The 20,597-nt window shown below is 34.7% G+C and overlaps 2 protein-coding genes across 2 annotated transcripts; both read left to right on the top strand.

Annotated features, from left to right (window-relative positions):
- Window positions 1-3,854: 3,854 nt before the first annotated feature.
- LOC143453530 (lupus La protein homolog) lies at window positions 3,855-6,384 on the top strand. The gene has a single exon (XM_076954895.1). The coding sequence runs from the start codon at window positions 3,975-3,977 to the stop codon at window positions 5,073-5,075; it is 1,101 nt and encodes a 366-aa protein (XP_076811010.1). The 5' UTR covers window positions 3,855-3,974; the 3' UTR covers window positions 5,076-6,384.
- Window positions 6,385-6,444: 60 nt separating this feature from the next.
- Window positions 6,445-20,473, top strand: LOC143453528 (rho GTPase-activating protein 17-like). Its single transcript, XM_076954892.1, has 16 exons — window positions 6,445-6,585; window positions 8,186-8,225; window positions 8,864-8,968; window positions 10,613-10,701; window positions 10,975-11,086; window positions 11,873-12,070; window positions 12,500-12,568; window positions 14,424-14,505; window positions 15,287-15,414; window positions 15,683-15,882; window positions 16,091-16,171; window positions 16,402-16,521; window positions 17,293-17,372; window positions 17,521-17,695; window positions 17,948-18,034; window positions 18,369-20,473. The coding sequence occupies exons 1-16, from the start codon at window positions 6,533-6,535 to the stop codon at window positions 18,820-18,822; spliced, it is 2,073 nt and encodes a 690-aa protein (XP_076811007.1). The 5' UTR covers window positions 6,445-6,532; the 3' UTR covers window positions 18,823-20,473.
- The last annotated feature ends 124 nt before the right edge of the window (window positions 20,474-20,597 follow it).

Raw genomic sequence — 20,597 nt, forward strand, 5'->3', positions numbered from 1 at the left:
GTCTGTTACGGTGATGGCTGGAAAAAAAGACGCACATATATGGGAGTGACATCAGCCTTCCTCCATCGAACAACAAACATGCCACCTTGCGATGCCTGACTCGGTTCAATTCTTTGGGCACCGATCTTTGAAGACAGGTGGCTTATACTCGCGACTTACGATGGTCGATATAATGCAGCCTGTCTGCTTCAAAGCAGCTTACAGAAAACATAACTAGCCTATTCTACTGGTAGACCCCATCAGACAGAGAGGCTTAGTTTTATTAGGTCTAGGGTAGAATTGCATAACAGAATGACTCCACAATTAGGGTACTGTAACAGTGGTCTAGCACTGCACACAAATGCATTTTCGCACTAAAAAGTTTCTAATGTTTTTGGTCTTCTTTGCATATTTTAGTATGAGAAATATCCTGACACATTGGAATAAGGTCAGAGTGTTGGTGGAAATAAGATGCAGGAACTTGTAAAAGCTATAATAGACTTATTACAGCTGTCTAGCATAGCCTAGCGCCCTAACCTACTATATAATATAAGCCAGGGATTCTGAACTTGTGTGCCGCATCACACTATATACTGCCAGGAAGGTTTTCAAAAGCATTTTTATGCACTTTCAACGTTCTTTTATGAATTTCTTAACGTAACTATTTCATTGCTTGCGCCTACATTGAAGTTGAAAAATTGCAATGCCGTATAGGTAACTGGCACTGGCAGGTTTCTGCTAATAAGTTAATCCCTGACTGGAATGTCTGAAAGTACTGGTAGTTTTTGTCAAAAAATCATGCGTATGGTATGGTATAATAATGTGTATCCTCGGACTGAGGAAAGTCTTTGCACAACTTAAACCTAGCTATGATTCTTCATCATTCGAGCCCCAGTTGCCGAGCTAGCCCTTGTGCAAGTTCTGATTGCCATACATTTTTTTTTTGTGGTATTGCCCAAATTTGGAACTGTTCACCAACTGTCCTTTTGTTTTATACTAAATGTGTTTAAATTGCGTGTTTTTGTGTTAAATTGTTTAAATAATGTGTTTGTAATTTGGGTTTGGTGGCCGTGCTGACGGTAATAACTTTTTTACATTCTCTTATTGGTCCTTAATGCATATTTTTGCCCTCGAGGCCTTGCCACATTTGTACGTCAAATTTTGGAAATTATTCCCCACACTGAAGATGAAAAATAAAATGAATGAATGAAAAAGGTCTACTGGACTAGAGCAAGTGTTGTTAATGCCTTACCCAAGGGTATTATAACGATATGGCGCCACTGGGTATCAAACACGGAACCTAAGTCGCATGTAATGTAAGTCCAGCCCTCGAACCACCAGCTACCGAGCCGACATGAAGACGCAAATTTTACCGAAACCTCAATTCTTTATTTATTATAAATTGGCACTCAAGCGACCAAATTTACTTCGTTTTTTATTATAAAACAACGTGACGATAAATTCGGCGTGCACGTTGATAAATCTCGTGCATACAGCTGTCACACTTTTTACTGTGAGGTTTTGACTGTGGTTTTTGTGTGGTGGAAGTCTTGTTGTGTATATTGTTTGGCATCAGGGCTAGGGTATGCTAGAAGAAGGATAATTCAAATTTGTCAGGCTGTTTTTTTTTAAATTCCATTTTGAAGTAATTAATCATGCATCATGCAGGGTAAGATTTTGAGAGAATTTGTTTTATAAATGAACTTTAAGTTTGGAAAAAGGTACAGTAGAATTCGCCTATATCGACTTCGACTATATCAACAGTTCGCATATATTGACACTTTTTCATCGGTCCTGGCGAAATTCCCATCTTTTACATACATTCGAGTTCACCTATATCGACAGTTCGCCTATATCAACACCTTTTTGGATCCCCCAGAGCATTTTGATTGTTTATAGTGACAGTTGTAGCTCTTTTCACTCTGGGACGTAGCCCACTTACGACTTTATGACGTTATCGTATGACGGTTTAGGTTGCCTGGTCATAAAAATTAACGTTGTAGTTATGCAAAATAATTGAATCCTTCTAGTATAAATTGCCTCTCTGATTGCTTAAGTTACTTTTCGCGTTCGTTACTATAATAACGCCATATTGCTCTGCATCAGTACTGTCTGCATGCATATTGCTTGTCAATACAACTACCATTATGTTTAATGATCTTGTTTGTGTTGTTCTTTGCCGTAATGTATGCGAAAACATAAAATTAAGCGGCAGTGCTGATTAGAGTACACATTTAACCCTTCTTAGGCCCTTACATTGAACTAAAACTGGAATTTAGGAACAATTTATATTGATTCGTCTATATTGACACTTCACCTATATTGACACTTTTTCTTCATCCCCTTGAGGTGCCGATATAGGCAAATTCTATTGTATGTCATTTCATGTTGAAAATCAGCATGTATGTCTACTTCCATTCACAACCTGGCCTAGAAATTTAGGGTCTTAAATACAAGTGCGCAACCAGATGACGTCACATTTTGAATAGCTGGGGTCTGGTATACAAAGGCATTCTGTGTTTGTGCACTTGTGTACTAGACCCGCAATTTAGTCTTAGAAGTGAGAATTTGGGTTTAGGGGTCAGTTTTAGATTAACTTGGACTTGTTATGTCTTTTATTTGAAAACTAGCCTGGCATATCTTTCAATTTACACATTATAGTCTGAGATGGGCATGCTACTTTTTTAGGAGTGTAAGCATGAGTGACGCTCTTTTTTGAAATTGGGAGCAGGAGCTCACTCCTATTTTATGGCTATCCGTTCGTCGCTCTTTTTTGTACAAATGACGCTATCAAAGCACAAAATAGAAAGAAGTTCCATAAAAAAATTTGGTTAAATTGAAAATCTAATTTTTTTGACTGGTTTGAGACTAACCTAAGGCAATTAAAAAGTAACCATTTGATGCAATAGTGGTTTGGTTCTTTCACCTTCGAATTGCTAGAAAGAGCGGAAGTAGCAAAAAGAGTGCACGCTTTTCAAGGAGATGGGCATGCTCCTTTTTTAGGAGTGTAATCAAGAGCGACGCTTTTTTTTCAGTGAGGAGTGGGAGCGTGAGCGACGCTTGTTTAAAAAGAGCAGTTGCTCAGCTATGATTATATATAGCCTTGAATTGCCATTTGTCAAAGTAGGCTAGGAAAACACTAGAGTTAGTAAATAATTTAATCGGCTATAGCTGTTAACTAAAGTTACCTTTTCCAATCAACCGAAAACTGGTGATTCAATGCTGCCTAACAAAAAAAGTTCTGTAGTGTACATCACATGGGCTACTGTATAAAGTTGTCCAACATCTTTTAAAAGTGACTTTAGCATCTATAAAATAAAATGACCAATGCTGCAAAACCATAATATTTTTTTTATTGCTTGGTTGTAATTGTGTCATCGGAATTGCTGTTGTGAGAAACTTTCTGTGTTACATATTAGTGGTTTTCAAACATTATAAACTGATGACTCACTAGTCATGCTTATGAGGCTAATATGATGTATTTCTAACAACAGTTTATGGCAGTTTCAGTTTTTAACAATGAGATATGTTGTTAGGTTGCATTGGAAATGATTTTAGTTAGCTACATTTTTGGTGTACTAAACAGTGTCTGAGAAAAATGAAAAGATACTTGCTGTCTTTGATACTATAATTAATTATTTTCGGACAATGTTAGACACAGCATGATACTAAAGTTGTGCTTTTTAATTTTGAATACATTAAAATGTTGACTTTGGTATTGTTGACCATCAGGTTTACATATTAAGTGGTTGCAAGTAGAACCACAAAAGCAGAATGTATAAACGTTTTATTAATTAAAAAGCTGACATGTTTCGAACAATGTTTTGGTCTTTATGATGGTAAAACTAAATTGTTGTATTTTACTATATATACATTATTTTGTCATTCAGACATATTGTGCATTTAAATTAAATACACACTATTTTATACAGTAATATCATAAATTATTGTTTTTAAAGCTTATTTTGTAAGACATACTTTGAAGCTATTGGAATATGGCTGCCGGAGATCACGGAGACTTAGAGAAGAATTTGATAAGGCAGGTTGAGTTTTACTTTGGCGACTACAATTTGCACCGGGATAAGTTTATGCAAGAAGAGATGGCAAAAAATGATGGTTGGTTTAGTATGGATACCATGTTGAAATTTCAGCGTTTGTCTAGTATTTGTTCGGAGCCCGGCACAATTCTTGCAGCATTGAAAAAGTCAAAAAGCAATTTAATGGAGATTGATGTAGATGGACAGAAAATTCGGAGAAAACTTAATCGGCCTTTGCCTGAAAATGATGCAAAGTACAAAAGAGATTTGAAACTACGGTCGGTTTACGTGAAAGGTTTTCCTCAAACTGAGACCATTGAGAACATTACAGAATTTTTATCGGATTATGGTCAAGTGGATGGGATTCAACTTCGTCGAACCAACAATCCCCATCAAGGATCTGTGTTCAAAGGTTCACTTTTTGCTACATTTGCAAAACTCGAAGATGCTGAGAAATTCTTGCAAGCTCCAATGGTTTATTACAAAGATAAGGAGCTTGAAAAAATGAGTAAGGATGCTTTTTGGAAAGAAAAAGAAGCAGAGAATGTCGATAGACCAAAGAAAGGCCAAAAAAAGAAGGATTCAAAGGAAGAGCCTGTGGAGGAAAAAGATGAAGATAATTTCAGTTTTCTCCAAGTTTCTAATTTAACGGACACAACCATTTCACATATTGACATTAAAGAACTTTTACGTGAGATTGGAGCAAATGAATGCAAATTTTTTAGCAGATACGAAAAGAATGGGCCAACAGGTTACATGTTATTCCCAGAAAGTTCAGCTGCAGAAGAGGCTCTAGCTTTATTAAGTGCCAAAAAGGGCGGCTGCACACTGTCGATAAAATCTTCCGAAGAAGTCACCTTTGAGATACTGTCTGACGAAGATTCCCAGAAAGCTCTGCATTCGTATGAAGAGTTCCGAAACCAAATGAAACCTGGTAAGAAGCGGAAGAAGTTTGGCGGCAAAAAACGCCAGCATGGAAGGCATACTAAATTCGAGGAGGAAAATGGTAATGGCCATAATGGTGAACCTACCACAAAGCAAGCCAAGGTTGATGAATAAAACTGCTCAATCAAACTGAAATGACATCATCAAGCTTTACCTGGAAAGAAAGTAGAACTTTGCTGTTGAGGTATTACTTTTCTACAAATATGGTATTTTTCAGGTTCATTGGACTGAGAATTTGCTCATAACGAGTTTAATCAGTCAGCGTTTTACTTGAGAACATGTGTATCACTGTTTTTTTTTGACATAAAGTACCGTTTCGTGTGTACATTTTTCATTTTATCTCCCTCTCATTATGCATCATGAATATTTTAATTCTGCACTCAACAACTTATTTACATAAGTTTCATTTAGTTTTTAAAGGTTACAGAGATGGCTTACAGAGAATATGCTTACACAGTAAGTTAGGACTGTTACACTTTAACTATTAGTCTGCTATAGAATGATATTATGTGATATGGTTTGTGACATGGTTTTTAAAACAATGTAATAACGTTAATCATTAAATACTTTGTGCTATTGTTAGTTTGTGGCCTGCATCCATTCAATTGTTTTTCATGATGGATTACAATTCTCAGTAGAATTTTGTTATTTTGCTTGACAACTTGTAAAGCTTAACATTTCTTGTAGCTTTGTTCATAAAACAATAATAGACACGATTGCAAGTATTATCTGGCAATTGCACCAGTTAAATGTAGGCTATTGCTAAATTAACCCTAGAGGCACACAGGAGATTTCTGTAAGGTGTTGATTTTACAAACAGTTGATAAAGACTAAAATTCAAACAGAACAATAGCTGAAGATGGCATTTACATTATGTGGTTAAATGTTAAAAGACCCAACATAATGTGTTGTAGTATTGAGTGAAACAAGGTATTCAGTTAACTTCAAGCAGCCATTGAATGTTTTATTGCAAAACAGCTTTTAATTTGCGGTGCTAAAAGGCTTGAGTGAATTCGCCTTGTAATATTGGTTCAGTTATCTGTTGATTTTTAGTTGGCTTGTCTTGTGATCGTTGTAACTTGTTGATTTGTTTTTGATTGTCAACTCACTGCCACGTTGACCGAATTTTTAGTTTGAACATATTTACATTTATCGTGCCAAAAGACTTCATTAGGTTTTGCATTGTAACGTACAGTGACCGTATTCTGCTACTGCCATTAAGTCTTTTTCGAAACGGTTTTGTTGCAGCATTCATTTGCTATGTTTGGTTGTGGAATGGTATGAAAACTTATTATGGCTGTAACTAAAAGCTGTTATGCTATTAACCTAATCCTCGAAAATACCATTTTGTAAAGTAGTATCTCAGCAGATTAGTGGTTTAATGCCAAGTAAAGCCTAATTGTTCATTGCTTTGTTTTAGAAAGTTTCTTTTAGTCCCTGTCTAATTAGCCAACTGTTTAATGGGTGTTTGAAGTAGCATCTCAACTACTATTTCTCATTTTATTCTGCTGGAATCTTAATGCAGGGAAATCTTTTTTGACATGTTTATGACGTAAAATCACCTTATCATTATGAAGAAACAAATTATGAGATACAAGTTGATTGCAGACCAAAAAGTTGGTCGGTAAGTAGAGTTCTTAATTATGTATTCATTAAATATTAACGATATGCAAAATATCCTCTCTACACTATTTGTTTATGCGCACGCAAAAGTGTTTTACATGTAGCACAGGCAAAAAATTACAAAGCACACTTTGTAGGCTTCTAGTTTTGTAAATCTTGAGAAAAACTAAAGTTTTGCTCACAATCTTGGATGAAGGTCACAACCTGCACAACACTAGAAGTTTGCAAAAATATATATATATACAATTTATGTATACACCTAAACTTTAGTTTGAACGTTGGTAATACATACATGTGAATTCTGTTTTTTTCGCAGTATGTATATGATAAGTAAAAGTAAAAACACATTGCATAATATACATAACCTGTTACCTATTTATATGTATGTCTAAAAGTGAAACTGTGTCACTGGTTTTTGTTTGTAAAATTGTTATTTATTTGTGTATATATATATAAATTAATTATCATATTGCTCAATATTTTATTGTGACTTATTATTTATTTTCTGCTATTATCTGTGGGGAGTAAAATGTATGGTGCTAATTAGGGAAGCGGTGCGCTGAAATTTATTCAGGTTCATGTGAACACAAATACTGTATCACATAAACCAACGTATATGAATCTTAAATTTATTAGTATGATCATCATCACCAATTAATGGAATTCTATCAATATGCTACCTAATTTGACGTATAACATCACTTAATTCAACAGTTTTCTTTGTTTTAAAAAGATTAAAATGATGTTTTAAAACAATATTTTCTCTGTTTACTATGACCAGTCTTCGGATATTTTGACCACTTTTTCCATCTTTTTCAGCTTTTTTTTCAATTTTTTGTGTCAGTTATGCAACTTGACAGTGGCAATTGTGCCACGTGTATTCTCATTTCATCTACTTACATTCACTTTCATGTTGCTGTTAATGTTAATGAAGTAAATGACGCATTTGCCTTTTTTTCATTTTGGGCCTAACTATATTGATTCTGGTGTGGTTATTTGGTATGATATTGTAGCAGTTTCGGTTATTGTGACCATTCGGATATTATAACAAAAATGTTCTGATTTCATGGTGCTCATGATAAGCGCTGTCTACCTTTTATTGATAGGAATGTTCATCCTACTTGACATTAGCTACCAAATTTGATAAATTTCTTATTACCGGTATATAATATTTGGTTTTGTTGGTGTTAAGTATTTTTGTTTGCCCCAATCTTCTCTTCAAGTGCAACTCGATTAACCTTTTCGAAATAGGCTTTGTATCAGCCCATTCTTAGTGCTAACTAATACTGCGATGCATAGTGGAAACATTCTCACAAACAATTTGTGAATAGGAAAAGCAGTAAATTTCCAATAAATGCTAAATACAGTGGTGCTATAATTGAGTAAGATTAGCATGGTCAGCAAACCTAAAATGTAACATACTGGCATATACTAGCTGCCAATACTGGAAGCATTCATATTCTTTTTGTATGTTTACTTTTTGTGCACTTTCAGTGTAAAACTAATAATAGTTAGTAAGTTTTTATTTGATTAATCAAAATGAATAAGGTGCATGTTTCATTATGGGTGTGTAGTAAGAGTTAACCTATTAATATTTACAGGGCAAATAAGAATGAGGTTCTGAATGAAGAACTACTTCAGGTAGATTTTTATTTATTGTTTTATTCATTTCTCCTGCTTTAAGACTAATATGATTTTATCACTCAAAAAAAATATCGGTATTATTATTCTTACATTGAAAATCGGAAACTTTTTGCTAATTGTTTGTCAATTATTTTCTCATTCAAAGATACTTGGAAGTGTTGTTACTCGTTAGTTGATCAGTAAAATGAAGTAAAAATTTTCTGTGAAGTTAAATGTATCGATGTTTGAGGGCGACAATATTTTTCGTAAAATAAGACCAAACCAAAACTAGGCCTTATCAAGATTTTCAGGCCTCTTCTCTTTTAAATACATAAGCCTTACCCAAAAATGCTTTAACAGTAGCCTGATGTGTTGGTATGATAAAAAAGTATAACGGCAGTTACTAGCCGACGCATCAACATTTACACCAGGATTGGTTTTTATATTTTTAAATTATTATTGTTACTACAAGAAACAAATGCATTGGTATGAGATAATTAATAGGAAACTAATACAGGCATTGTCTTTTGAGTAAGTAAGCTCTTTTCATCTGCCAAAGAAGTTTCAGACTTGGTGTTATTTCTGAACGACCACAATGATGCAAAAAATGCTCCAGCCCATTATAGCATAGATTTCATTTGTTTCATTGGTTACAGGTTGAAAAGCATATGGAGCATGTGAAGGCTGCTTGCCAAACAACTTGCAAGAAGTTGTCTCAATGCATGCAAACCCATGGTGCTGGTGATTATGAAAAAAGATTGGTATGTTTGTTGTTGTTTGTTTGTTTACTTACCAAGTTGACATTTACTCAAAGTTTTTACGTTCACCACTTAAGTACAATATGTTACAATAATAATACAGTTAGGTACAATAATACAATACAATAATACAGTTAGGTAAGCACCACTTCCTGGAAAGCATAGGCATTATATACATGATTATTATAACACTTAACGTCTTAATTAAAAAGCCCAATAAATTTCTTTGTTTTGTTCATCTTATTTATTTCATTATTTGGTAGACAACAATTTTATCCTGCTAAATAGTACTGAGACTATCATTTAATGTGTCGTGTAAGCTCAGGAAACCTTTCCCATGAACTGCATACACCAAATATATAAATAGCCGAATGAAAATATTTTTTGTGGGTTCATTTCTTGTCATAAATGCAGAAGTAATGAAAGTTGAAGCATGAAAAGGAAATTGAAAACAAAAAATAAACAAAATATACTTATGTTTGAATGGATACGTTTGTGTATTTTTGGGGACTCGCTCATTATGTGTATAAACTCTGTTTTTGTATCACCTACAGCTTATATGTAATTTTCATTTTAAAGTTTTCCTTACCACTATATTTAAAGATTTTAACTTTCGTTGGTTTCTACACACTTCCAATAATTTTTGAAACATTTCTCATCAACTTTTGCAGGTGTGAATATGATGACATTAAAATAATGTGAACATTCTTTCATAAAATGACATCATAATGAATTCATTAACAAAAACAAAAGCGAATAGAGGAGACAGAATAATATCTCAGAGGTTACCTTTAATTTATCAACACAAGCTTTCGCAAGCTTGCAGGTGAATTCATTGCATGAATGAATTCGTTGAAACCCAAAACTTAGAATGTGCTGAATTTGCTCATTGCTTGTGATTCAAGCTAAAATCAATGATGTACTGCAGCTCAGACCAATGTAAAGGAATCTCAGACGAGGCGACACCTCGAGGCTCAGTACCAAAAATGTATCTTGAGCTAAGCTAATAAAATAAATGTGGGCTTTTGCCAGTACTTGATTGAAAATTCCTCCAATTTTGTATACGTAGTCCCAAACAATGCGCATTAAAACTATATTATATACAAACTTATATTAAGTATTAATACTATAATACTGTATATACATACCGTAAACCAAAGTTTGTTGATTCAGAAATAGGAGACCTTATTTGCCACTTTTCTTAAATACATATATTGTTATCAAGGTAAAATCTGTTCAGTGCATGGCATTTTCTGAAATAACATAGCTGCTAAAAAATTTTATTTTTATTCTAAGTATTTTTTTGTTCAAAACCCTGACATGTATTGTACATAAAAAAGCTAAGATCAGGATTTAATGCATTTGCTTTTATAAGGACAAAAGTAGATGGTTCTATGACTGAAAATATATTTCACAATGTAATTTGGAAATTACAAAGTTAAAAATTTTCTAAAAATTAACGTAATATAGGCTACTGGTATATCTTTGGTATATCTTACCAGCATTGGGTAAGATACTGTGTACAGTTATTAATTTAAGTGTGTTTCTTTCTGTATTACGATGCTTCATCATTTTGCAATTATAGTCCTTTAAAATGCAGTGTTCATGCACTAAAATATTTGCTTAAACCTTGAATATTTTATTTAGAAACGGTTGCCAGAGACCATTTTGGCCCAGTCTATGCAAGAATCCAGTAAATCACTTCTTAGTGAAGCCAACAGTAATCATCTACTTGGGTATTGTGACTTCATTTTAAATAGAAATTTAGTTTGGAAAAAGTATGTTGTTCATTTGGCAAATATTATTTACTGATTTAAGTAGACCACATGCACATAAATTATATCAATTTCACTAGGTAAATATATCAGGGAACACTTTGGATTCATTTTAGCTTATGGGTACTTATGCTTCATTATGTTAGGATCTAGATTCTGGAATAAATTTGCCAAAGGTCTTGTTGTTTTTATTACTTTGACATTCTCATTAGTTTTTTATGTTACTATTTGCAGGAATGCCTTGAAAGTTTGTGCTGAAGCACAGCTTGGGATTGCAAAAGAAAAAGCAATTTATGAAATGTTTATCGACGAACACATCATATCACCCCTGCAAACATTAGTTGAGGTGACTCACTTACATCTTTAGAACACTATCCGCCGTGAAATATGTTTTTATATCATGCATTGTGTTGCGAACCAGAAGCATTTTTTCTATATCACTTTGGCTAACCTGTGTGATGATTCATATCATTATATTGCAATAAGACTTGCGAATAAGATATGCAAGGCGCCTACTATCATTGCCCAGGCAAATACAGTCTTATTGTCTAGCTAATTTCATCTGATTTACACCCACACCGTTTAACTTTTATGCTGCTCACACAAAGCCAGTTACTTCCTCATAAAACTATTTTGCTTGTCATTCACTTGCACAAAATGCTTTGATTTGTGTGCTGAGTAGCCTTCAGGCTATTGTTTTGCTTTTCCCCGCTTTTATGTAGTATTCACTTTTTTATTTAGTTTAAAGCAAATTTGATACAATTTAAAACAGATAATTGCATTCCATGTTGTTCTATTTCACAATTTTGTAGGCCATCATACCAAATGCCTTTTGTCGTCCTCTTTTGCAGCTTTTTTTATACAAATGGTTTGCTTTATTACATACCGAAGACTATTTGAATATGTTTGAGTTTAGACAATTTTGTCTTGATTGTTTTTAGATTTTAAAATCTACTTTCATTCACGATCAATGTGTTTTCTCTGTAATAGCATTTGTCTGGTTTCAACGCAAAAATTAAGCTTATAAGCACTCTGTCTTTTTGCTTCCTGGTATCTTTTCACTTAATTTGGTCTGCATTTTTGCATTTCTTCCTTAGTTTGATGCTAAACTGTAAACTACCTTTGATTTTAGACGGAGATTCCTGGTGTTTTACGGCAACGAGAACGATTGAAAAGACTTGTACTTGATCGAGACAATGCGCTACAAAACCATCAAAAAGCTCATAAAGCTCAGTTTAATCCCGGCGTCAACCTGCAACAGACTACGGCGAAAGCAGATTCCCTTAGAGATGAATATGACCAAGCAGTTATTCGTATGGAACAGTGCAAGGTATGAACTGATAATTATCGCTGATCTAACAGTTGGTGAACAGCTCTGTATTGTAGTGATTAGGCAACTTCAGTCCGTTCGGCTTTCGAATATGTGACCAAGCTAAGATTTTGTGCGCTACTGCACTGCAGTTGCAGTGCCTTCATTAATTTTACTTGCTCCTGTTCATATTTTTTTTTGTTAAACAGATCTAAATTCAGGCCGGACTTCAAAAAAGAATTGAAAAATACTAAAACTGCAAATAAAAAGCAGCTTAGTTACTACAGTTAGAGTATTGTGGAATCATCGCCAAATTTAAGTCGTGCAAAGATATTTCGTAATCCGAAAATAACGATTGCAGTACCCTACCAAAAGATTGCTTAAAGTGTTATTTAAAGAATATGTTAAATGACGAATGCCATCTGAGAATTTTTTTTTTAATATTTTTAGGATCAACTCGTTACAGAAATGTTTGAATATTTGTCAAAAGAAGCCGGTCACGGTCAAAGAATGTCTGATGTAAGTAAACTTACAGTAATTAGTGACGACCTGTGAGGCTAAAAGGCTCTTATTTGACTGATAAATATTAAACTCATAGCACTTGTAATTGATATTGGCTTTTAGCAAACCGCTTAATACACATAAGTGCTTTGCTTGCCAGCAATTACCATAGTCGATTAATTCATATACCAATACTGTACTGATAGTTTGTTATTTAAAAAGGAACTGAGATCATGATAATTTTATCAGTTTTGAAATTACATCATGTTCATAGGATTGCTTTTGTGCCAAGGCTTTTTTAAAAATAGCCTAGGTAATGTATTTGAACATGATGTGAATAAAATATAAATATTATAGTTCATTTCTATGAGTATATGCGCATAGATCTGACTTGAAAGCGTGCAAAAAATATTTGCACTGGCATATCTTCTAACGCTGAACTCGCAAAGAAAGGTAGAAGGTCCACAGACAACAGGTGACGTATTGCTAGAGAGTTTTAACAACAGCAGCAGACTAGATAAGCTTAAAATCAGTGGTTTCCCATCTTTTTTGGTGTGCTGCACCCTATTTCAGTAAAAAAATACCATGGCACCCAAAATTACTTGTCATTTTTTTGTTTTTACATTGTTTCTGAACAAGCTGTTTAGTGTTTACCATGAAAATTGAAATTTACCGTGAAACTGTTTGTGAAAAATATCGTACTTTGGGGCTTTTTAAACAAAACCAAATCATTTGTCATTAAAACATTAAGCAGCAAATCCTTGTCCTTTTGTCTGAAATATCGCTGCACCCCAGTTGGTAAACACTGCAATAATGTATATAGATTCATATGAAGAAATATGCGCCGGTTAAAAATTGCAGGTGCTAAGGTAGTTTTGTACAGAAAGCCAGCGAGTGGACAAGGTGGACCCAAGACCGTACACTCCACCAATGTGTGAGAGGGAGCTTGAGATGACGCTCCACAGGCATAGGCACTGCTCTTTGCTAGTGTATGCTGTTAAAACTATCATACTGCTGGAAATTTTCAACTAGAAGGAGTGGTGCGATTTTCCTTAAAGATTTTTGTTAGAAAAAAGTGCTCTTCGTTTGTAGTCAAATCTGAAAGCTGCAAGGGCGATTAGTGTTACAAGCCAGTGGTTCCCTACCTTATCCGAGTTTGTGAAATATACTTCAATTTCTTATAAATAGCCTATTAGGTAACAATTTTAAAGTTGAATGTCCACAAAAAAGGATTTACTGCAGCTAGGGGCTATGCATTTTGGAAAAGGTTGGGAACTAACCATTTGTAAACATTTTCGAGTAAAAAACATGAATGATTAGTACCTCTCAAAATTATTTAAGTTGTTGGTGAAGCCTTTCTTTGATATTATGTTAATTGCTCCACAATTTGTATAACACATGCACAATCAGATATCTTCGATGTTGATGAAAAGTTTATAGCAGACAGTGCACTGCTGCATGATTAATCAGTTATTGATTAGAAGATCTCACTATTCCTCAGGGATCGCTAATTTTTTTCTCCTTTTTCCATCCTGTCAAAAGTACAGTTGTGTTTTTTGACAGCTGGACAATGGCATTATTATTTTAGTCATAGCCGATTCACATATAACTGCTATTTCATGCATAATACAGTGCAGTTGTAATCATTTTAGCTGCTGTTTGTTAAGTTGAAGTGTATGTTTGTCACTTTTATGTGTATAGAGTATAGACTGTTTAACTGATATGATAGGTTTGCTTTGTGCATTTTTAAGTGCTAGAAGAGTTTAGTAAGCAAACGTAATAGACTGTTTTCTGAACCTAGTGAAAATGAAGACCATTTCTAGGATCGTTAAGGATTTGTTACAATTTAGTCTCATGGTCATATTTTCTTTAGTTTCATGCAAAAGAACTGGACTATCACAAGAAATGTGTGAGCTTGCTTGAAAAGTTGGAACCAGAACTAAAAGCTGTTCAAGGTATGGCATGTTTAATTGAGGTGTTTGGTGCATCAGTAACTATTCTAGAATGTTTAATAGGTTTAGTACTTCCATTACAGTATGAATTGTATAAATATATAAGTATATGATATTAAAGGGTCACAGCAATTCTACCCATGCAATGTGTTTTTATGAGCAGTTTTGTGAAATGTTTAGTTTCACTTTGTATGCCTCATTCAGCATACGGCATTTTCAGCGATTTCTGGAAGAGATTATGCCCTTTTGTTATACAGTATGAAAATTTAATGAGAACCCACTTGTAAAATGAACTGTGAATCTACTGTGTTGTTTGCGGCTGCCTTTATTTTTTCTCAAGTTAAGCAGTCATTTTATATCAATGTTTTTCATAGCATACAGAGTTACCAACCTATTTGAGATCCCTGTTGGTTTTGTGGGGTTTCCTGTTATCTGGTAGTATATTTGTAATCAAGTTATTTTATTGGTAGTTGGTGGTGATGATTTGTTTTGAAGGTAAATTCAGTTCAGTGTAGATTTATTTTGAACATTGTTATATTCAGTTATATTCATTGAGTTTTAAATTGGTGTCAGTTATATTCATTGAGTTTTAAATTGGTGTTTATGATGTTAAAAATGGCTCAAAGAATCAGAATCTTATGATTAATTCAACTGTACAAGCGAATCCAAGTTGTAATAATTTTAAAAAATGCTTTAATTTAAATCCAAATCATTAAAGATTGAGGTAACTGGTAACAGGTTACATAGCTGCAAATTCTTACCCAATGCTTCATTTTATTCCCAGATAATGCCATTATGAAGTCATCTTTTGGTAGGTCGTTGTCTGAGCATTTGAAATGTGCAGATCGTGAGATCGCCGGTCCTCTTGAAGCTTGTGTTTTATGCCTGCTTGAGCTGGGGCTGAAGGAAGAGGTAGCTATATTATTACTGACCAGCATTTAAGTTGCATTAGATTAAATAAGTTACCTCTTTTCGGAATAATTTAGGAGGTGAAAATGGAGATATGATTGTATGTGAATACTTTGAAAATATATCTTATAATAACTTATACGACTTAATCAACTAAAAACTGAAATGCACAAGAATGTACTTGCATGCACATCACATGTTTGGTTTGTCTCATGTGAAACACACCTTGACAGAAAAAGAGTAAAAATCGTTGCCTTTGTCAAATTTCCAGGGTTTATTTCGTATTGCTGGGGGAGCGACCAAGCTTCGGAAGTTCAGGGCTTTGGTGGATGGCGGAGTACTAGACCTAGCTGCGTATGATGCTCAGGATGATATCCATGCTGTTGCTGGTGCACTTAAACAGTATTTGCGAGAGTTACCAGACCCGTTACTCACTCACTATCTGTACAACGATTTTCTTAAATGCTCCAGGTTTTTATCATTGTTGCTTTTGGTTGTCAGTTTGCTCATAATTTCGGTTTCCTTGTTTCTCCGGCTTTTTTCACTATTGATTTTGAAAAATACTTTTAAAGAGTTACCAACTGCTATACACAGTACAAATCTTTACTTCTTGTTTTGACGATTGAATACCACAATCATGACATTGTTGTTGAATGTGGCTATAATATTCTTGTTACAGCATACAGGATAATGACAAGCGTTTACAGGAGATATGGACTGTAATTGAGAAACTTCCTGCAGAAAACAAAGCCAACTTTAGGTGAGTGACTTAGGAAACCATCTGTTCAAATACAAATAACATTTAAAGTGAACAACTGAAAATTGTTTTTTTTTAATCCTGGCTATGAAAATAAAGTTCCCGTTGGTTGCAATTTAATTACTAACAGTAAATAAACTTTGGGTACTTCCTGTACATTGTGTGGTGTCAAACGCTAGCATCATTTTTTCAATCGACTACAAACTGGTCTAAAGCCCAATCTATTGTTTCAGATACTTGGTGAAGTTCTGTGCCGTTGTTGCTGCCAACCAGGATTTAAATAAGATGTCCGCCAGTAACCTGGCTTTAGTTCTGGCACCAAACTTATTGTGGTCCAACATCAGTGATATAGGGTTAGTTTTATGCATAAATGGAATGTTCATTTTCAACATACTGACACCTGAACTACGGCTAGCTTGCTATGTAAAATTATATTAGCTGTATCAGGGCTAATATCTTTTATTATGTTTATCATAGCATGTCTTGTGAAAATTCTAATTGCCGCTTTAACACATCACAAAGTTGCATTGTTCACTGCAGTGTAGTGTTTCAATGTAGGTATCGGCGATGGTATAAAATCAAGACTTTTGCTTCGTTTTCTGCTGAGTTTGTGTCAGAAATTGAGCTACTTGAATGAAAACATCGCTAAACTCATACATCGCAGATTGTAGATGTTGATGTTCATGTTTCGTAATGCAGTTAAATAATTTCATTCTAAAGTGCTCAATCGAACAGTAATGCAACTGAAATCAAGTCTAGTCATCAATCAAACAATCTGTGCTTTCAAATTTTTTGTTTATGTTTATTGATTTACCCCAGTTTTTTCCTTACTCCCTCATATAAAAGTCTTTACTAGGCATTCGTACTGTGCTGATTATTGTAGTTTTCGATATTGGCTTTTGTCATAACGTTTCATAACTTTAGCAAATAATAACAAATATTACTACACATCTGCGCAAAACATTCTGTTAGGAACTTATGCAAATCGGCACAATATGTCAGATTTTACGTTTCTTGTTCCTATTCCATACTAAGTTATAGCAGCCATCGTATAAAATGTTGATGTCATCAAAGTTTAAATTATTTGCTTTTATTATCTTTAATTAACTTGTTATTCTCTGCAGCAAACAGATGATGGAGTCAAATCTAATAACAAACATCATTGAATTGATTATAACGTATTCTGATTGGTTCTTTCCTGGAGGTAGATAAATGATTAGTTTAGCTTTTCGACTGGTTTGTTTTCATTTAAATTCGTTCATCTGCTCTGCACTTGGTACAAATAAGAATTCATTTCTAACCACGAAAAAGCAAATAGACACTTAAAACATTTAAGACTGACAATTTTCCAGAAATCGATTTTGTTGTCACCCCAAATGCAACATCATATAACTTCAACAACAAGGACAACAACTCCATGAGCAATGAGATGAAACCCCATGCACAGAGTCAGCCTGTCCCACTGTCACCCAACTCATCATCGAAGCAAACTCACTCAAGAAACTCAAGTTCGGATTTTGACCAAGTGTAAGTTGAGCAGCACGGCCTTTACAATTTTTTTTGCCGTTTTTAAGCACCCTATAAATGTATAGTCATGAATAAGTTTGTTAACATGTATACAAGTAAGCACTACAACACTTGTAAACAACTAAGAAATAGCCTAGAAATGGTTTACTTTTTTTAATGTCAAGTCCAAAAATGGATTTTATGGAACCAGTACCATTACACCAGTGATGTGTCAACCACTGGTTATATTAAAATGGAAATACCTTTGTTTAGTGGTGGGGGGTATAACACAACTGGGAGATTAAAGAAACAGAAACAGAAAAGCAAAGCACCACCTCCCCCACAAATTCAAACTTCCAAGTAGGTCTCCTGAGAATGGTTTCTTATGTTCATGTCACTATTTGTAACTTATCAATTTATCAATATAGGATGCTTGGACAATATAACATTGGTTAATATATCCACTACTTTAATGTCATGGATATGTTATGGAATTAGTTTCTTTTTTAGCTAGTATATATGTTATTGTATTAGTTACAATTTCTAGTGTTTAGTATAATATGCATATTGCTTAGACGTTAAATTGTTAACAGCGCATGAAGAAAATGGCAATTAATCAATTCAGTAAATAGAAACAACATTATAGTGATCGTCATGTTAGTAACCGAGAGTTATCATTTATCTTCATTTGCAGAACACATGAACGGACCAAGTCCTCTCCACCGATCATCTCAGCGCCTATCTCTCCTCCTCCTACCAATGGTATCGCAAGACCACCAATCGCTGCCAAGAGGACATCGATGAGGAAGCCTCAGATGCCTCCGCCACAGCCTCCTCCACCCAGTGAGGATATTACGCCGATTTCCGAGGAGCAAGCATCTGGCAATGGCAAGGTGCCCAAAGCAAAACCTCGCCCTCCCGCTCGGAAGCATTTCAGCGATCCACCTCCACCTGTCCGCATTCCGGATGTTGATCTCTCCAATCCCACAGAGCTTTGTGATGACCCGGAGAGTCCTCCGATGCCCAATTTACCTCCTCCTCCACTTCCAAGTGAACTTGATATCGGTGCAAGTTTGACCTCCGAACTCAAACTTCCTGATGCAGAGGACCTGCCTGAAGATGATGGTGTGGAGTTAACACAGCTGTGATGAGGATGATTTTCAAGTGATCAAAAGTTTTTTTCTTTTATTCAGATTTGGTTCTTGATGCTTTTACTCTGATTCATCCTTACTGTATTGTTTTAACCATATCGTCGTATTTAGAAAGATTACAACCTTCGAAAAATCCTTAGGGCTAAACATTGCGGTCGCATTGCCGGTCGTGATTAACTTGATTGATGAAATTCATTTTTACACGTTAGTGTGTTTTAGTGCAATCTATTGTTATTTTGTAGTTAACTGCACAATTTGATGCTTAGTGATATAACTTTTATGCTCCTGACTCTTTGATATATACCACTGTACAGCAAGCCGCTTTTTTTCAAAATTAGACGTAGATATAAGCTTTCGAAGGAATCAAGAAACTTCTCGACAAGCAGACTAATCGTGTTCAGCTTCAACCGCATTTCAATATCTTTAGTAAGTGGCATCAAAGGAGTTCCCACGCGATGTTTTACGCCTGAACTTTTGTATTTTGCCGCTGTGTGTTCAAATTCTAAGATATTTGTTTGGTGATAAAGCACCAGAAACCTGCATAATAATATTCGTCTTTAGACAGCATAATACTTAGTTGCTGACCAAATTTCGAAAACATTATTATACCGGCTGCGCCACATAAAACCCCGAAATTTTATTTTAATAACAATTAGTAACATAACGATACAAAGCCAAATTTTGGGGTTTTATATTAAGCATCCTATATTATCACAGCATAATTACTGAATACGTTTGCCAATGTACTTTTTTACAAAGAAGATCATATTATGCGTTACGTGAGCGCTCATGAGTTCCATTAATGAAAACTGTCTGGTTTTTGATTGATTGAAACCTTACCGCCATGAGACTTACGAAAATTTTAATCTGACCACCCAGTCATAACGTACGGTACAGTGCGCACTGTGTATTCGTTCCGTATTTAGTATCACATGCGTGGAGTGGGTTGTCAAGAGATACTTATTGAATTATTCCACATATTTATTGCTTCATCTTCGCCCATGTTCCTATTTGTTATATTTCCATGTTTCATAATCAAGATATTTTGTATTCCTTTCGATAAGGCGATCGTGTAGGACCTACACTGTAGGTCATCCACATCCACAATATCTTAAAGCACTCAAAGCAAGCTTGTGTACATCATATCTTGACCGAATTGCTTGTTGTAAACGGTGCTTGGGCCGCTTGAAATCTCTATAAAAACTTAACTTTCTGAATCCTGCGGATTGTTATGTCAGTGATGGCCTTTTTCTGAACGAAAGTTTGCTTGATAGCAAGATTAAAGAGTAAATTGTTCCCATAATTGACGAATCTACTTTTATTCACCTTTATGCCTAACTTTTTTTGGATGAATTGGTTTGGGACGTGTATTTGCAGTAGTTGTAATCGAGCGTTGTTGACTTTTGCGACAGTTGATATTAGGCAAATTAAACACTTGTATACCGTTTTTTTTTTTGTTGAAACTTAATTTTTTAGCGTTGTTGGTCAGCATTTTACTCTAGTCTTGCTGCTTTTTAGATCCTAGGTACCTGATTGTACGATCAGGGTTTTGGAACTTTTTCAAGCGAAGATATACTTTCTACAATAGACACTGTTGATGTTCAGGAGTGGCATCTGTTCTAACGTAAATATAATCACCAATCAGTTATATACTGTAATCTGTGAGAAATGTGGTAACAACTGAGTATTTACCGAGACCCGTTTGGACGTTATACAGGAAATTTCGAATAACAGCTGTCATATTGTGCTGAATTGGCAACGGAAATCTTTTC

Source organism: Clavelina lepadiformis, chromosome 4 (assembly GCF_947623445.1).
Source record: "Clavelina lepadiformis chromosome 4, kaClaLepa1.1, whole genome shotgun sequence".
Lineage (NCBI taxonomy): Eukaryota > Metazoa > Chordata > Ascidiacea > Aplousobranchia > Clavelinidae > Clavelina > Clavelina lepadiformis.